General features: G+C 36.7%; 1 protein-coding gene across 5 annotated transcripts in view; it reads right to left on the bottom strand.

The window, feature by feature from the left end:
- CFAP43 (cilia and flagella associated protein 43) overlaps positions 1-19,567 on the bottom strand; it is a 50,958-nt gene that overhangs the window by 19,458 nt on the left and 11,933 nt on the right. For 2 of the 5 annotated variants that reach the window (XM_068949694.1, XM_068949698.1), the window contains 15 exons: positions 17,181-17,331; positions 15,080-15,142; positions 13,871-13,950; positions 13,030-13,161; positions 11,753-11,869; positions 10,408-10,512; positions 9,439-9,587; positions 8,288-8,391; positions 7,044-7,184; positions 4,773-4,942; positions 4,036-4,188; positions 3,454-3,584; positions 2,598-2,763; positions 1,910-2,017; positions 213-290 (listed from right to left, as the gene is read on the bottom strand). In XM_068949694.1, the coding sequence (XP_068805795.1) occupies positions 213-290; positions 1,910-2,017; positions 2,598-2,763; positions 3,454-3,584; positions 4,036-4,188; positions 4,773-4,942; positions 7,044-7,184; positions 8,288-8,391; positions 9,439-9,587; positions 10,408-10,512; positions 11,753-11,869; positions 13,030-13,161; positions 13,871-13,950; positions 15,080-15,142; positions 17,181-17,331 (1,848 nt within the window). The remainder of the gene's footprint in view (positions 1-212; positions 291-1,909; positions 2,018-2,597; positions 2,764-3,453; positions 3,585-4,035; positions 4,189-4,772; positions 4,943-7,043; positions 7,185-8,287; positions 8,392-9,438; positions 9,588-10,407; positions 10,513-11,752; positions 11,870-13,029; positions 13,162-13,870; positions 13,951-15,079; positions 15,143-17,180; positions 17,332-19,567) is intronic. The other 3 variants (XM_068949697.1, XM_068949699.1, XM_068949696.1) reach the window with 2 other exon arrangements.

Here is a 19,567-nt window from a genome sequence, read left to right as displayed (position 1 = left end):
TGAAATATTTCTTTTGGAGCAAGGGAAACTGGGTACCAGACAGTAGTTCTTGATAGGTTCAGCATATAGTCCCTGAAGAAGCATAGCTCTTTATTATTGCCTTCTCAGAATCTGTGACCAAACTAACAGAGCCCTAGAGCTGCTAACGATGAAGGAAGGGTTCTTGTAAACAAAACTGTCAAGTTGAGCCATTATCCTTGTAAGAAACTCACATTTTTACGCAGCTTTTTAATTCCCATTTTCAGCTCTTTCTTCTGGTTAGCAAACTTCCGAGTCTCTTCTCTAATGACCTGACATATAACAAATACATTGTTGAAGGACAAAAACACACAACAATAGAAAAAAGACTGAAATAATCTAAAGGAACATTATTGGCATGGAAAACAAACTCCAAAGGGATTATTAACAGATATAGTCCTAACTTAAAAGTATGATCCTCAGAACTGCTCAAAGGAGAAAAGATTGTATAACCAGATCAGATTGTAAGCTCGTGTAGAGCAGTAGAGCATAAAGGAAAGAAAATATGAAAGAAAGTACTTACAGGTGAAATGATTACAGACACACTGACCTGGGAAAAGCCTACTTCCAGAACTTGTCAAATGTTGTATATTTTTTAGATTTTTCATTGTCACTAAACATTTGCAGAGGGATAATTCGAGATTCAAGTAAACTAGCATCTGGTACTTATTCTGGAAGCAGTGAAATCCTCTTTGCTGCTACAGCATTACTGATTAATCTCTTAGGGAAAATTTTATAATTGTTCTGCACCTCTGGAATTTGCTTTCTAAAATAAGTTTACAACTTCATGCAAGACAATGGCAGTGATGGCAAAGAAATGGCAGAGGATGACTCTGTTATCAGATGGACTCCATCCATCTGATAAATCCATAAAGGTCTGAGGCGAGTCTCCCAGGAGATTAATTAGTACCTTAAATCAACCTAGGATCACACTGCTGCTGTTCAACCCTTGTTTCTCATCACTTTTCCCTAACTGACACTAATACTCTGGTGGTACTCATGTGGGTGCAGAGTCTCAAGGACTTGCCAAAAAAATCCCAGTGTAGGCACAAAACCACTAGTTCCAGCATCAAAGCAGAAGCAGGAATACAGGTTTGGTAGAGGGATGGAGATGATGTCACTTTGAGTCTTTTTTATGTCTTAGATGGACTTGAGCCACTTGTGAAACTGCATAATTTAGAAGGTCATTCTGGAGATCACCCAGAAAACAATGATACCTTATATGGGGTAATTCTTTTGCTTTGTCCTTATCGTTCAACCCCCAAAGCTGGACAAAATACAGAAAGAATCTGCTACAATCCTGTAATTCACATTTCTGAAAAGAATCCATACTATCAAAAACATAGCAATTTCTAGGCTCACAAAGTACTATATCTCCTCTTTATAGACTCTTAGATCTTCGATGCACTTTTTCTTGTAGAAATCTTTGGTTACACAGCAGACTTACCTCAGTCTTAACCTGAAATAAACTCCAGGGTTTTTGCAATTAATGTCATACTGTTGAATATTGATTTAAAAGTGGTGCAGAGTTTGTTATTCCAGCCCATGGGAGGAATGGGCTGGAACCAAACCATTTGTTTGGTTTCTGCTACTGATCTTCGGTGCAACTTTCTGACACATTTTAAAAAGGCCTTTATGAGTTTCTACAGGAAGCTGATTTGTTGGCCAAGTATTCTGAGTTTACTGCTTCTACAGAAGTGGTCTTTTGGTCTTCAGAGCTCTCACTGTGCTGGGTGCCTACCTTAAAGTTTTTATAGTCTTGAGATAGCATCTTCAAAAGCCAGAATCACAGTGCCTTAAAAGATGCCCAAATAGCAGAAAAGCTTCAAAAACTAAATTCATTTATAGCATATAATTTGGCACCCCATTAATGCCTGTTACATGAAAGTACCTTCTTCATTTTCTGATCTATCCATGTCATTTCACTAGTAATGGCTGAATTCAAACTGGTGAAGCTTTTGTCTTCTGTCAGTTCTACACTGGAAGATTCAGGTGCCTCCTGAAATGAAGGATATAAACATCCATGTCAAGTATTTAGAGAGAATGAAAGAGAGCCAAAAATAAAGCATAAGAGCTCACATTAGAAATAACAACAAAAAACAGAACTTCAGAGAATGTTACAATATTGTTATTCCCTAATCAGCCCCTGAGTTTGATGCTACAAACCCATGCTATTATGCAAAGCCTTTTGACTCTACTGGGATGTCTGTACTAATCTGTGCATTCACTATTTTGCTTCATTTAAATAAAAAATATACAATTAGTAACACAGAGTGTATAGCAGTAACATCACACCGGGAAAGACACACAACTTGACACCAGGAGAAACTCTTGACACAAGCAGTTTTCTGTGACTGAAGAAATCAAATGAAATCGAAGATGTGAACGTCATCTTCCCATAAAGTATTTCATTTCCTTGATAATACTATTAGACAAATCAATAATTAAGAACAGTCAGCCTATTTTCAGGGGGATTTTTCCACTTCTACTAAAGGATCAGATTTTATCTTGAGGATCAGCTTTATTGTCTATAGTTTTGCATAATAATCAAACTTTTTCTACAAAAATAAAGACAACACCTCAAATTTCTCTTCTGGGAGTGATTCTGATGTAGATTCTGGGTCAAAATTCCATTCTGCCATAGATTTTAAAGCAGCATTTTCCTTGGAAGTAGACTTGTTCCATATAGCAAGAAGAGATCGCCAGTGAAAAGTAGCTTCCTTAACTTCAATTTTCTTTATGCTCCTAGTAAAAAAGGGAACTGATGTATTTTCTGTATGTTATGGAAAATGATGAGGTATTAAATATTCTTTGCAACACTATATTAATACATTTAAAAATATCTATTCCATATTGTTTGAATTTTAGAATTGGATGAAAGATTAAATAAAGTTTCCACAGAATTAGGGGTTCCAAAAGATGGATTACCCAGATTAGAGATACTACTTCTTTAATCTCTGCATCTGCCAAAACATTTGTTATACAACAGAAAAGCTGTAATTCCAAGTGTTTCTTACTCCCAGTGTCCGCTTAGAGCTCTCTATAGCCACAGTTGATCTCCCATGAAAAACTTGTCTCCGAGTAGCTGAGCAAGACAGGATCTCATGGGTTTAAGTCCATACACATATAGATTCAGAGAGCCCTTCCCAGATGGTTTATTTGAGAGTGATAAGAAGCTCATTACAGGTAATACTTATCAGAAGATTCTCCTATGTCTTGCAGTGCAACTATACCTCAAATACAATAAATTCACATAATTCTCAGAGGTTCAGTGAGAAATGTTTCATGAGCTAGAAAGAGAACCTCTAAAGATGAGAGGACAGATCTTAGTATCCAGCTCCATCCAATCTTGTCTTTACTTTGAGACTGATAAAAAGGAGGTCTAGAATCACAAGAATTTACACCATCGATATTGTTCTGACACTTTATACATACTTCCATTTCAGACACACCAGGGCACCATCATTTATGCCATTAACGAGAATGAATTTGCCATCCAGTGAAAATACCATGGATCTGATTCCTCCTCCTTGATATGAATGACAATGCTTTTGAGCAAGTACATCCTGAAAAAGTCACAGAAGCAACATCAGCAAATATGTTCTTCCAAGGGAATACGTCTGTAAATTATGCTCCTTTATTTTTAGATACAGGTCTATTCAAAATGTCATTAAGAAGTATATGAAAGACTAGAATTTATGAGTTCATAATAACTACAGATTGGTGTTAAGTTTCTAGTATACTGATTTTGCAGGAGGTAAAGAAGAATAGTAAAGACATCTACCCTAAGATTTACTGGAGAAGAAAGTAAGTCGTATGTGTGATCACATAAACATTCAGTATAAAACCAATCAACCAATCACACAGTATAACCCTGTGGTAGCTGACATTCAGCATAATTTCTTCTGGAACATATATGAACATTTATATGAAGAAAAGCCTATAGTGAGAGAAAGTAGCTGTCACAGTTCTTTCCAGTGAAAGCCAAATGAAGCCTGTGCCTGGATGCCTACCTACCATAGTAAAAGTATGATAGATGAACAAAACCCCATCTTCTGCTGCTGATGCCAACCACCGACTGTTGGGTGATAAACAGAGGAACCCTGGTCCAAACTGATTGCTAGGAGTCCTCTTCTCTGATAAAAAAACTGATAGGTCTTTCAACATATTCTGTCAACAAAACAAAATATTAGGCAGTAGTTGAGATGATGGAAATCTATGCCAAATCTATGCCGTTTTACAAAGACTAATGATAGGTTAGTGGGTTGTCCATCAATTTCAAGTGTTTCTTACTCCCCGTGTCTGCTTATTGTTATCAATTTTAATCCATCAATATCATTGCAATTTAAAATGTTGCTGGATGAGCTCAGGAAGCAGTATTACTGCTATGCTGCTGATTGCTTTCTTGCTTTTTCAAAAGAGTTTGTATTCAATATATTTGGAAACATGGCCCAGTTCCTTCAATAACTGGATATTTAGGTTACTCATCAGACTGCACAAAAGCACAGCTCCAGTACAGAAGCTAATGTGAAGCACTTGCAAGCTGTGTAAGATATAAAAATCAATGTTTGGCTTTCGCTGCATCAGATCAAGGAGATAATTTCTTTTGCCATGTTTCTGGGCAGGTGGTAGTGAACTGAAAGTTGATGTTTATGGATGGAGTATGTATTTTTAGTGCAGAGAGGACTCTTTTTTCATATATTCACTTCATCTGCAGCACCACCACCCAGAGTAAAACAGCTTTAGAGACTTACCTGTTCAGAGAGATGGTATTTACAGATGAAAGGTGCACAGGTACAGTAGCCATACACAACATCATCCTTCAATTTGACTGCTGAGCTCAAAGGATAATCCAGATCATATTGCTCCTTTTTAATGGCACTAGCTTTAAGCACTCCTCGTTCGTTAACATATTTATCATTATCTAGAAATTGAAAAAACAAACAAGGAGAAAGGGACATCACTATCACTAATGCAGGTACTTCACCTATCAAGTATCTGTGATAGCCAAAAAATCTCAGCAAGGAGTGTGCGTGGTCTAGATTTTCAAGGAAGAAACTGGGTGTTAATACGCCTAGCTTTAACACTAACTCCGTGGGTTGCGTCCACATAGCATGCTGATGAAGCACAGAGAGAGCTCAACCTGCTCTGAATGATGACTAGAAGCAGTTTAACCACAGTGGTGTTGAAACGTGTGTATACTAATTTACCTCACTTTTGGGGTATTACATAAGCAGCACTAATTACTTTGCATGGAGGTTCATGTCATCATTGCTTTCACCTAGAACTAGTTCAGGTATCTCTGCCACCTCTCCAAGTATGTATACCCTGAGCGCTCCTGGATAAAACACTTACGTTCACATCTTCAAAAGGCATTTTATTCTTTTTGGCTATTAAATTTGAGTTTTCAAGAGACACCTGGCATTAACACTGATGCAAGAACTCTAGATACTCAGCAAACTTTTAAAATCAGACTCTATTTTAAATATCTAAAATTTGTGGACATTTAGAGAAAATACTAACTTCACTGAAAACCATTTTCTAGAAATTTCATAAATTGTAAGGCCTTTTAAAAACTGTGTGTGAATAACAAGAAAATCTGAAACTAGGCTTACTCACAGTTTTACACAAGTTTTCTCTACAAATGGCTTTGCTAGCAGTTCACGTGCACACAACGTGAGTAAAATTATATAAAAGTAGAATGATGGTAACACTGAACACTGGCTACATTTTTACTGTAATGTGACAAACTGAAGACATCACTGAAACCTCAAACTGTATTGCTTGACTGGCAGTTCCTGGCTGGAAGAGACCTAAACCTGCAATTGTCTAATGTCACTGCCAACCAAGGCTGTCCTGCGCTGCCTGGGTGGTGAAGATGCCAAGTGCAACATTAGCCTGCAATGCACTTTACTTAGTGCATTTAAGCTCTTTCATGATGACTGAATTAGTTTCTCAGCTGATTCCAAAAAGTGCCCCAAATCAGTGCATTCCTAGAATACCAGTTTTGGTGCAGACACAATTAAAAGTTCTGTGATGAGTCATGACATTCTAGGTCCATTTTTTCTTGCTTATAGTATTTCTGAAAAAAAGGACTCACTTTAAAAATGCTTCACTTCAAAAATGTTATAGCTTTGTACTGAATGACAGAAACAAATTACTGAGTTGTCAAGAGTTGAGGATAGCATATATAAAACAAAGCATGAACAGCATTTTGAGAAATTAGTGTGGGTTACCGAACTTAATGAGAGACTGACAGGTTCCTCTCATTTTTCTTCCAGATCACAAACAGGCACTCTGATATCTCAAAATGCACAATGCAGATAAATTGGGCCAGATTTTCAGTAGGTGAATGGAAGTAGGCCATTCCTAATTCTCACTAATTATCATCTGTTCCTCATACTACAGAATTTTTCACAGAATGTTTCTGTGTAGCATTCCTTACTGGGATACGAGTTATTATTTCTTAATACAGTGGGATTTTTCCTTGGTGTTTTCATCTAGAGAATCTATAAGAACGACAGGGAATCATGTTTTGAGATGTATCAACCTCTAACCTTTTCCTTTTCCTTGTAAGCTATCATATACCTATAATAACTCTCTGAAGAGCCTGGCAGGATTGATTCCACTTGGAACACCTGATATGCTGTTCTGTATGTGGGCGATGCCAAGCATGAGGCCTATTTGTAGTTGGCTTTGAGCATTACCCACATAACAATAATAATAGCAACAACAACAACAAATCAACAATAACAGTTAAGTGGTTGTGATTCCGCAGGTAAATTACTTTCCTTCCTTCCTTGCCTTTCCCTCAATCAATCAGCATGCCACCCACCGTTCTTCTGCTGAAATTAATCAGCTGACAAAGGTAAGTCTACAGACAGCCATATAAGAAATGGTGTCCTAGGAGAACGTATGGCTGAGATTAAGAAAGAGATTAAGATTGTTAGTATTTTGTGCAAGGCGAGGCAATAATACATGCTTGTCTTAGAAAAATATCACAATGAATATTATTTCATTTTTACCTGTTGTGAGAGCTGAAGGTAGACAAAAAATTTCCAGTCTTGCTCGCTGGACCTCTGCTACTTTAAGAAGTACCACCACTTCAACTAAGTCATTCTTGAAGCCAGAAACTACAGAAAGCCCAAGGACTTCGTCTGCCAACACTGAAGCAGGTAGGGAAAACCAATGAAAACTGTTACTCAATCAAGTTATCCGTGTTCTTGCTAAGTCGTCATGTGAAACAAAACAGGGACCTTTGTTCAGAATACATCTCAATGCAACCATACTGTTCTGAATTTGCATTAAAACGTCAGACAAGCCACAACTTGTTTTTAGAAGCGTTGAATGTACACAGTTTCAGCTGGAGACAATGGGAGCTGAGAATGCTGAGCATTTCCAGGGTTTATACTGTATTAAACATTCAAATCTGAGTTTACATCCGGATTCAATGTTAGCAGGCAGTTTTTGAGAGAGTCTGCTTATAATCACGAATAAAGCACAGCAAGGCCCTGTTCAAAGTCAGTCACTGAGAACATGATCAGGCAATTCAGCAAATTATCTGACAAGATGTAATTCTATATTTGTCTTCACATATAACCTATTCAAATATTATCCTGGAAGTCAAGCTAAATTAAAATGATAAAATAACATATTTTATCTGTAAAATTAGGATGAAGCTCTATATGCATAGCTGTGGTCTACAAATATAATGTTATTGGAATTTAGATACTGCATAAACAGATTTATAAATGTCAGAATAATCTTTCTCTTGTGAGTTAAAATTCTATCATTTTTTGTTCTTCAGTGTCTGCCAGCAAAGCTAACAATTCCAGCAGTCCCAGTGTTAAAGAGACATGAGATGGACATTTGTGACAGGAGACTGCATTCAGATATCATAAACAACAGTTTCTTAGTCTAAATCCTGATACAGTAGGCCACAGGGATCTTGAGTGCTTTGCTGGCACCATTCTTGACTCTTGCTCTGGAGTTGTGATCAGTTGATCAACTGATCCAATCTCTTCCTGGTGAATTATGTGGCCTCTGGCAGAAAAGTAACACTGGTGCATTTGCTAACTAAAATGACAGGGGAAAAAAAAGGTTGGCCAGAACAAAATTTGGCTGGGAACCAGAGGAGAAGAACCACCTTATGTTTAGTTCTCCAAAAATTAATAGAATGAAGGAGAGTGGCTGAGTCTGAGCAGCAAGCATAATTAAAACACAGCAAATAGTGAAAATACAATGTGATTAATGTTGTTACATATATTACCTATATATCCAAGAACCTGGAATAATTTTGAGGGCCGGGCGTCTAGAATAAATATATGTCCTTCTGTAGCTCTAGCGATGAGGAATTGGCCGCTCTGATCATAACTAGGTGAAATAGAAATCCAAGTTGAATACAGATTTTGAATGTAAAATTCTAAAAACAGTTCAATATAACGGGTCAAGTTTTGCTCATAATCTCACTCCCAAAACTCTACCGACTTCACTGACAGCACCAATACAACTGAGATTTCAGCCCATGCATTTACAGGGTCAGGGCCTGATGTAAAACCCAGTGTTATGAGCGGAATTCCTAGTTGAGTGGGCGTTCAATCTAAAGCTAATGATACTCCGTAACAATCTATTTGAATGACTTTATTAAATCTTCATTCGAAGCAACTTTTTTAAAAATAAAACTACTGACAAGATTTTGATATTATTCTCAATGGACGTATGCCTTTGTTTGCACTGATTTGACTTTGAATAAGTTGTTCCAGGTAGATATTTTTAATGTTTTATCTTAGGTACTGGTGAAGAGAAATCACAACCGAGTCTTCAAACAACAGTGGATTTATTTTAATGTTTAAGAGTTCAAAATCAATTTTATTTTTTTTAGCAAGTAGAAGTAAAGATCCCTTCTAAGTTTGCCAGTTATTGAAAACTAACACTGTCAAAACTAAGCCTTTTGGATCACTATAGCTAATTACAGGAGAATTAGTAAATTCATTAACAGTTAACAAAAGTATAATTAACAGTACTACTAGAAACATCCACCATATAAGAAAGGATGAGTCAAAGACTTAAACTTAACTTCACAAAACTTCAAATTTATATTCAGAGAGGAATAACCCTCTAAATTTAGAAACATTGAATTGCACATAATTACTGTATATGGTGATCTGTCAGAAAAGATCTTATAAATCAACATTTTAAATGCTTTGTTAAACTTTCTTAAATATATAGGATTATTATATTTTTTTTCATCTAAATCCTGCTACTACTCCTCTTGCACAGTAATTCAGAACATGTTTGGAAAAAATTGAAACGTAAACATGTTGACAGTTTTAGAATAAAAACTTTTTTTTATTCAATAAACAGCGTTGTTCAAGTTTGAATGAATTTACAATATACCTGCCCTTGTTACTATATACTTACTGCAAAGACAGCACTGGACATTTGGAAAGAAAAATTCTGTGAACAACCCGTGGAGTTTCAACTTCGGTAACATCAATGAAATAGATTTCACCCCTTTCGGTCCCTACAGCAACGCTATTTGAGGAGGGACAGCAAGCCATAGCAGTTGCCTAGGTTGAGAAGTAAAAGATACTTAACAGTATCATATTATAATATATTATATCATCTTAGCCTATGTTTTAATATGCAACTTCTTATAGTATTTAAAATTCCCTGAAATTTGGAAAAACGAAACCTCAAGTGATTTACCTAAGGATTTTTTTTTTTTTTTTAACATAGAAAAGATTTTAGAGACTTTATGGGCATTTTTCCCCCTATGCTCTATGTTTACGTATCAAGATTTACATTCTCCCTTTCTCAGAACAAACTACTATATCCACTATCCAAATTTTGAGTGAAAGACATTCCATCTAAATAAATGGTGAGGTTTGCTTATGAGTAGAGCTGCTATAGAATGGGATTTTTTTCCATTCTATGACAGATTTCAAGATGCGAATGCATCTTAAATCAGGACAAAGCATTAATAGTTTGAAATACTTTATGAACTCAATTCCTAAAACTTTTTTTTCAGATCAGTCAATCCATTTAGGTTTTATACATTTGAAACATTGCCTTTCAGTTTTGACACTCATTAAAAGTAGAAACTGAATAAAGTAATATCATAAAAATTTAGATGCATGTGATTTAGCAATATTTGCTTAAAGATAAATCATGAGGACGTTAGGTCGAAATGTTTCCTCTGCTCTGTGCTGAGTTAAATCTGTGATTAGTTCAAGGAAATATTCTCCAAGATAACCTTTTAAAAATCCCTTCTATTTGTCATTCAAAGACACTATTCAGCGTTCCTCAAAATGTGGTTGATCCAGGTCTGCAGAGTATAATGCTATTAACTGAGAGATATTACAGATGAAAATTCTAAGTATCAGTCACCGTAAAGCTCCCAGGTATGTTTTCCTCAATATCGAGGCTTAACTTGCTGAGACAAGTCCCATCTTCCAGGAGCCAAACTTGCACTTCCCCTGAAATTGCTACAGACTGTTGAACAGAGAAAAACAATGATAAGAGGGTGGAAAAAACAAGTAGTCCGGAATGGCCAGTGATGATCTGCGGAAAATCTAGATGATCTCCAGAGGTCCCTTCCAACCTAAACGATTCTGTGATTCTGTGAAAATACATTCAAACAATGACTTAACATAGCAGGTCAAATGACTTAACATAGCAGGTCAAGGGGTACTAGTTTTGACTAGAATGATCTTGCTAAACAGTGCTCTTGCTATAAGCCCATTTTCTCCAAGGTACACCACAAAAAAGAAAACATTTAATAATTTTTGTGAATTGCAGCAGCTACAGGAATGGTCTTTAAGCAGGATGAGACAATGTAGGGCAAAACATGTAACCTTGATCAGTATTAGTATTCTCACCATTTAGCCAGCAATAGAGAAACCTGGTTATAATTTTCTTTGCACAGGAAAGGGCTGAAGGAGGAATCTTGTTTTCCACGTGAAAAACACTGGCATATCATAACGGTGCTTGGATTCTTCTTATATCAAGAAAAGTTTATAATGCCACAGTACTGTAGGGCTAGAGACCAATCAACCCTCACACTTCTCATTCTGAGGCAGGTAAAATTAATCATTCCCATGCTAAAAGCTAACAAACAGATTTCGCAAACTCAGTTGATTAAGATCCCAGGGTTCCTATGCTGGCTATGTGAAGGATTCACGGGTTGGGGAAGAATCAGACTTGCTGGCTCAAAAAATGTGTGTTGCAGGAGTCAAGGACATAGGGGGAATGCAAAGGATTTCTCGGGATAAGACAGATCCATAAGTAAGGCTTTCTTTGCGATTTCTCAGGATAAGACAGATCCATAAGTAAGGCTTTCTTTGCCCTTGGACCCAGAACAGAGGCATCCCTCCAGCTGTTCCAATTTGTACTGAAGGCTGAAAAGATCCTAGTTCCAATATCTGCTCCAAATTGAATCTATCTCCGGCACAGTTTGATCTTCAACCATAGCCACATGAATTAAGAGCAGAACTAATATGACATTTCAACAATCTTTGAATAATCCTGCCCTGCATTCTAGGGCAAGTACTGATCTTTTCATAGTCTGTACCTGAAGCACTGCCATCCACTTCCTTTAATGAGTAGTTACGCTAACATAACAAATATCAGAGCAGTCCCAAAATCTGTAAGGCTTTTGGTTTTGCGCCTTAGTAACACATTGGCTATCTGAAAAGAGCGACTATTAGATATAAAAAAGAATACCATTCCTTACCACACAGTACTTGTTCCCTGGTGTAAGAAAATCAGCTGACAGAACACAACTGCTGCATGCATCCAAGAGTTTGACTGCTTCTCCACTGTGAGCAGGTCTGTAAGTATAGGTTGTACCCTGACAAATAAAAAATTCATCACTTGGCTATGAAACTTTTCACTGGCAACTTTCAACCACTTCAGCACAGAATACCCATCTTTCTGAGCTTCTCTCTTCAAAGTTTTATATTTGGCCCTAAATTGAGGTAAAAAGTGCCCAGTCTAGTTCAGCTGAATTCAGTGGACTAAACTAACTTATACTAGCTGAAGATCAGGTTAGTTCACTTTATACTGATCCAGCTGGTCTTATTTTCAGGAAGTTTTGTTTCACAAAGTCACTTTAATAATATAAATAAAAAGGACTATTTTGTGTTATCTCAAGACAACACAAAACACAAAGCATAAATAGCACACTTTAAGAGATGCTTTTATCTAAAGATTTCAAAGCCTTTTAGAAACAATTTATAATTAATATTGACCAAGCTATCAGAAGACAGCGTTTTACAAAAGCAAAATTAAATCAGAGAGAGGGTATGACCAAAATTACCTTGACACTGCAGTCCTGAACTCAGAAATCCGGAACAGTTCCAGAAGTCCTGACTTACAATCTCATGTTGTTTCTCTCTGTTATGTTGTAATGGGTCTTACTCGTAAAAAGTTTGAAGAGTTTTAAAAATACCAATTTAAATAAATACAGGCCTGAAAAAATGGGTGGAATTTGAGGATTTGGGATCCATGCCCAAGGTCTCTTGACATCTGATAGACTAGTCAAAGACAGATCTTGGACTGGGTTGCCAGATAAATTAAATCTGCACATGCAAATCAACTCTACTGCATAGTCACAGCAGATCTGACATGCCCCACCTTCACTTTGCTTATTATGTGGGCTCACATCAAGACTAGAGCTCATGCATAGTAGTTCCTACATGGCCTGGACACACTGGAGATCCTGAAAATGCACTACACTTTACACACACAAGTATTTCTATTTGGAAATCTCAGCATTGGATAACAACTATACTTTATAATCCACCAACTGTAGAAGACAATTGTTTTGTGCTTCATGTCTTTCTTATCTATCGTTGAAACACAAGATGGGCTAAATTCACCTTTGGTATAATACGTTGACTTGCGAGATTACCTTACAGGTAGACAATATTAATAGCGTCGACATACAGTTACAGACATAGAATCACAGCAACATCTCACTACGTGACACTGTTATTTCAAATGCTGTACCTGCTTGGTTACAATTAGAAGTGTAGTGTAATCAGGAGAGAATATGAGGCTGGATATGGGTTGTGAGATATCAACGCAGACTGTCATCTCATACTGGAGACCTCTGATACGATGACAGAATACAATGCCCTCCTGTACAGAAAAGTACAAATCCACATCAGATCGAGGTCACTTATCCTAGCCTACTCTGGCAAAACTGAACTGCAAGAACTTCTGTAAACATCTACAGTTTGACTGTATTGCATCACTAATTTGCCTTTATTATGTCTACATTCAGAGGACTCTTACCATGAATAATAATTCTCTTGAAAAATGCATTTGTTCTTAAATATAAGTCTCAGTAACAGTCTGTGTTTGATAACAATAGGCTCTATTATCAGTTATACTCAAAATTTCATATTGGGTTTACTGAGATAGCAGGAATTTGTCCTACTTTTTTTTTTTCCTTAAGCAGTAATGTGCAATGGCATCAAGAGACTGGGTTAAACAGGTAGGCTTTGCACAAAACTGTTAGGCAGATCTCTTGATCATTTTCTCTCCTATTTTATGTCCATCTTCTTTTCTGTTTCTCTAGAATGCTCTTTTCCTTTTGTTAAAAATAGGATTGTCCTCTTTTGTTGCTTCTTTGACCATAAGAAATGGAATCTCTACCCACCCTACTCCCTTCCTATCTCTTGTCTCAGGTCTTACAAAGGAAAAGATAGACAACACTAGAGAACTGTTCTAGTTCTGCAACCCTGTATTTTTCTTACTCCTGTCTTTGCACTGGTCTTTGCAAGTTATTCTTTTGGAATGTGCTTTGGTTTTCATACAATTATAGTAAGCGTGAAGGATGCCTTACACTTCCAGCTGTGTATAGTCCATCTTTACAAAGTGCCATGGACAATACAACTCGTTTTTTCAGATCCTTTGGTTTGCCATCTGAAAGCACAAAACCAACATAAAATATTTTAAAAACATGTTAAATATCAAATTTAGTTTACTGCAACAATGTGTCTCAGCTTTAAATCTGGAATGGTTTACTGTTCTTGAGTAAAAAGACCTCATTGTCCATATATTCTTTGGACCTTTTGCTGTGATAACGCAGGAGAAGGTCAGTATACATAATTTGAAGTGATAGTACTACAGTGGTCTGATGAACTACAAAGTGATTTGGGAAATTATTTGATTTGAAGTTTGTCAATAGCAGAGTCATTTATCGCTTAGGTTGAAAGGGGCCCCAGGAGGTACTCTGATCTAACCCCTGCTCAGCACAGAGCCAACTTCAAAGTTAGATCCAACTTCACAGTTAGATCATGTTGCCAAGACTCATATCCAGCTGAGGTTTGAATATCCCCAAGGACAGAAATTCCACAGCTCTCTAGGCAACCTGTCCCAATGTCTGACTACCCTCACTGTGATTTTTTTTCTTCCTACCATGTACCCAGAATTTCCCCTGTTGCAACTTGTGTCCTTTGCCTTTCTGGTTCCATCTTCTCTGTAACCTTTCATTAGGTAGATGAAGCAACAGTTAGATTCCCCCCTTATCCTTCTCTTCTTCAGGCTGAACAAACCCAGTTCTCTTAGACCCTCTATGTCACATACTCAACCTATCCAATAATACTTGTGGCACTCTGCTGAACTTCATCCAGTTTATGGATGTCATTTTTTGTACTGTGGAGCCCAAAAACAAAGTGTTTGAAACAAAAGCCTAAATTCTAAGTTCTCACTGAATTCCTAATTGTTGCAGTTCTAAACAAAATGCTGCTAAAACTAAGCAGTAGGAAACGTATTCTAACATCACCTGTTCCAGCTGAAATTAGAATGAACAGAAATAATTTCACTGCCGCTGTTTCTCCTGAGGCTACTCATTACACTGTCTATTAGCACAAAAGCTATTAGTCATTTGTCATGTAAACATAAAAAGGGTTGCCATCAACCTATCTCAAAGAGGACAGTCTGTTCTGAGTTTTTCTAACCAGCAGCTTTCTGCGGTACTCACGTATGATTACTCTCCACCATCACTGATGCTGCCTAAAAGTCTATTAGCTTAATTTGAACAAGGGAATACCTTTCTTTTTCTGTACTTCTTTATAAAGATATGACAACAGGTCCAATATGTTACGCGTTTCTTCTGCACAAAAGAAAATAATTTATAATGTCAGCTTTGTTTATATGTCCATGTTGTGCTAAAAGTCAATTGTATTGCAGTCTACTGAACAAAAGGCTGGGTTCAGTGTTCTGAGTCAGGAACTTGTGTTCTAACCCAGTATCCATCGTTTCTGTCATTTATGAGACTCTGAGCAGGTACAATCTTTCTGTGGCTCGGCTTACAGCTGTAAAATGCAGATAGCAGTACTTGCCAGAGTGTGATATGCATGCAGATTTGTCTGTTGTTTAGTGCTAAGTTTTAGTATTGTTATTTCTAACTATGATTTTTTAATTTAACTTACTTATGAGAGAAAGTTCAGTCAGTCTGAAAAAAATGCCCAAGGGAAATACTGTGGCTGCTTATGATTCTATTTGGAACATTACAGTGGGAATTTAGCATGTGCTTAAAGCTAGACATGCACTTAAACATTCTGCTAACTAGAGTCAGATTTCAGTATGTTTTACATTAAGCAGAAGCTTCAGTACAATCTGAAAACAAACAATTCTATTACACGACTGTAGGACAGGACTCCAACAAGAATATACAGGCCAAGTAAAAGCCCAAATGGCAAATATTCTTTTTGCCGCCTTCTGAACTGGCAAAAACATTTCTTGTTGCACCTCAGCTTTTTCTTTTATTATTTCCAACTCTTTATTTGGTAAGCTTACAACTCTGATAGCTTCATAACACAGAATAACACTGGATTTCTTTGTTTTTTAAGAACAGCTTTCCAACTCTGTGATAACCATCTAAACTGAAGAGAGATGCAATATTTTGGGAAAATCAAGGATACCTGCTGGAGCTTTAAAAACAATGTATTACATTGAAAAAAGAAGAATATAAATTTATCCCTAACCCTTTGGCTTTATCAATTCTAAAAGACTACCGCTTATTAACACTAATTCAGCATTCATTAGAGAAAAAGTTCTCCTGCTGGTCTACAATAGCACATTACTGTTTATTCTAGTGCTAGGGAGAAGTGTATTCCACTACCCCTCTTACCACCTCACTGAACCAGTGACTTTCACAAGCATAGTAGGACTGACACCTTCCATCCTCTCCAGAGGATGACAGGGCACAAGTTGCCATTGTCAGAACAGTATATGCAGCCTGTATCTCACTATGCTTCATCTAGGAGCCCTCTGAATGAGCACAGAAGGATAGCATATAGCAGGTAACAGGGGAGAGACCCTGGGATTCCCGGAAAAAAAGAAGGCATGGCATGAGCTCCTGTTGCCAGAAAACTTTAGTCAGTCACTAGCTTTCCAAAGGTCCCCATGAAAAAAGACAAGTGGGAATGTATGTGGCACAGAAATTCCCTTGGCAGGTTACGATCAACCTGTGGGACTATTTTCTAGAATAAATTAAAGGAAGATTGCTTTGTTTTAAGCCAAAAGCTTCTTCTGTTCACACTCTGCTCTGCAGTAAAGCTTGACGGTCTTTACAGGCTTGTTTTCATTAAAGAATAGTTTATGGTAGAGCAGACCTTAAGGAACTATATTAAGCAACAGTATATTCAATTTTGGTGTTAATCAACATCTTTCTAAACATTAGTCTTTAAAACTCTGTGTAAACATTATCTAGCGTACTAAATAAGGCAAATCCTGTACTTTATGCAAAATCAAATACATTATTGGTACTTAACTAACAGCAAGAAGATTGTGCCTGCTATAATAACAGTTTTATGTTAATCTAGTAGCACTGTTAATAAGATCAGGTTCCAGGAATTATTGCTCATTTTGCCAAGAGTTTTGATGCATTTAGATGTTTTTTTGTTGTTGTTTGTTTTTACTAAAGAAAAATGAATGCCAATTATAGGATGCTAAAGAAACCCCCACAAAAGTTCAAGAGTTTCTGAAATATTTACTATACTAATAAAAGAAACGTGGCTCCACAAGATAACCTAACAACTTCTCTAAGATACACAATAGGAGAACAGAAGAAAGCAACAAAAATCTTTCACTATCCAGCCTGCTTTCCTCCATACACAAACAAAACACACAACACAGCTATTTCTCACCAGGTTCAGGAACCTGTTGAAGAAAAGAAACCTTCAGTGTCTCAGCATTAATTGCCAAAAGGTATCCTTCTTCACAGCCCATGTAAACGTCAGAGGTTGCAGTCCAGCAGTGGACAGTAGGATGCACTGAAGGCTTAATGATATCTCTAGGCTTCAACATAAAAATAAACAAGTTCGGTTAACAATTGGCAAATATCTGCATAAATAGATATTGAGCCAAAATCAGGCCAAAAAAAACACCAAAAGGCCAAAAAAAGACTATTACCTTATGGAGTCTGACCACTTGTATAGCATCAGCCTTATTTTATTTAGTTATCCCTTCTCTGAGGCTAGTAACTTGAGAACCAAGAACATTTTCCAGACAAGTCTATGTCTGAAGATGGAGACAGAGAAGTCACCTCTCTCCCTGGAAGCTTGTCCAGTGATGAATTTTATTATCAATAGGAATATGGTATATTTTTTTTACTCGAATTCGTCTGGATTTATTCTCTAGCCTTTGCATGTTATAGTTTTGTCCTCCAGCTTCGAAAGTCCTCTGGTGTCTTCCCTACTCTCAAAAAGTTATTTACCATAGCTTAGTTACCATAACTAAGACACCTCACAATCTTTTTTATGATAAAATTATACAATAAATTCCACACAATAGGCTCTTAAAATTTTTTTTACTCTAGAATTGTACTGGGAGCCCAAATTGAAATAGCTACCCACTATGATCTCACCCCCAAAAAACTGCACTTTTTTCTTCACACATGCTCTTGCATACTTGGCATTATATTTTGTTTGAATAGCTTATCTTATCATATAATCTAGACTGCTCTGTAAAGCAGATCTGCCGTTCTCTATGTCATCTACAAATTATTTCGAGAGATATCACTGCAGCAGACTTCCCATGTGCCTTGGATTTAGTTTCTCTAAAATAAATTTCATAAATCTGTCATCCATAAAACAGGAAGAACAGTACTTCTCCACCAAAGATGTATTCTGCATACAATCATTGTTAAACATAGTGAGTTACTCAAATACAACAATAATAGGGGTCATATAAATACCATGATAGAAAGAATCAGATGGAAGAGAATTCAGTAAAAAAACACGAGAACCTTGGGAAAACATTTAAGAGAAAAGATTCAATGATGAACTGCGTATGTGAGTAGAAGTGGTGAGGAACGCTAGGCTGAGTATGATGGATGAAATAATATGAAGAGTCTATAATTCTATAAAACACCTGCTGTCTTACTAAAGATTTTATAAAAAGAGGAAATATGGATGCACTTGTGATGAAAACATAGGACAGAGTCTCCTAACTATCTTGATTTTATTTGCAAATTATGCCAAGGACCTGCTGTATGATTTTGGATAAGTAATATATTCTCCATTTATGCCTAAAGAGCATTTTGAATTTCTCAGGGTGAAGGTGTTACAGAGACAAAGTATATTAACAATTTACTTCATAAATCAAATACAACTAACAGTAATAAATCTATAACAAAATGGGACTTTACATCACACAGACAAACATTTAATATAGGCATATGCCCTCATTTTTGTGAAGCTTGAAGATCACAAATCTTTGGTAGCTGAACTACTCTGAATCAGAAGCTTGCTGTTTAAAATCTTTTGGAATGTTCCTTTCTACCTGCTGTCATGACTGTGTCTATACATAAACTAGATAGAAAATGCTAATCCCAGGATGGGATTATGTAAACCCCAAATGAGTTTGCTTTTTGAACTGAACTGTGCGCTTGTACAGTGTTGCATAATAATAATGCAAGGTTATTTTTTGAAGTTCTCACCTTTTAAATAGCACCTCTTGCGAGAAAAGTTCCATGATGGATCCTTGTTATTAAAAGTTTTATAAAAAGTTAGTGGAATAAAATTGGTAATGGGGACAAAGTGGAGTCAAGTGGGTTTGTCATGTGAAAGCAAATTCAGAAAACTCAGATCTCAACTGTAAGAGATACTGAAACAAAACTAAATCAATCTAATGCAAGAAAGAAAAGAACATAAAGCTGTAGGATGCTTGATTTTCTTTCACTGCGCTCCCCCATTGTGGTTACACTTTGGTACATATCCAGCCTAAGCATCATGTTCCAGAGCATGGACCCCTAATAAATTTTAAAGAAATAAATTTAAGTGTACTGACACTAGGTTTGCTTTTCCTACTTGCCTGTCACATATTCCTTAGGAGTGGCCTACAACCTCCAAGGAACCATGGACTACAGTTTAAGAACAACTCCTCTAAATAATAGTTTAAAAAAATGGTTCTCCACTTTGTTGATGTTTACACGAAAAACATGAATCTCAGCTGACTCAGATTTAGTGATAAGGAATGCAAATCCTTCTGTTGCGTTCTATGAAGACTGGGAGAGCTTCATCAGGCCATATTA

This window comes from Struthio camelus, chromosome 7 (assembly GCF_040807025.1).
Source record: "Struthio camelus isolate bStrCam1 chromosome 7, bStrCam1.hap1, whole genome shotgun sequence".
NCBI lineage: Eukaryota > Metazoa > Chordata > Aves > Struthioniformes > Struthionidae > Struthio > Struthio camelus.
The sequence above is the reverse complement of the archived record's forward strand: the minus strand, read 5'-3'. Positions and strand labels throughout refer to the sequence as shown.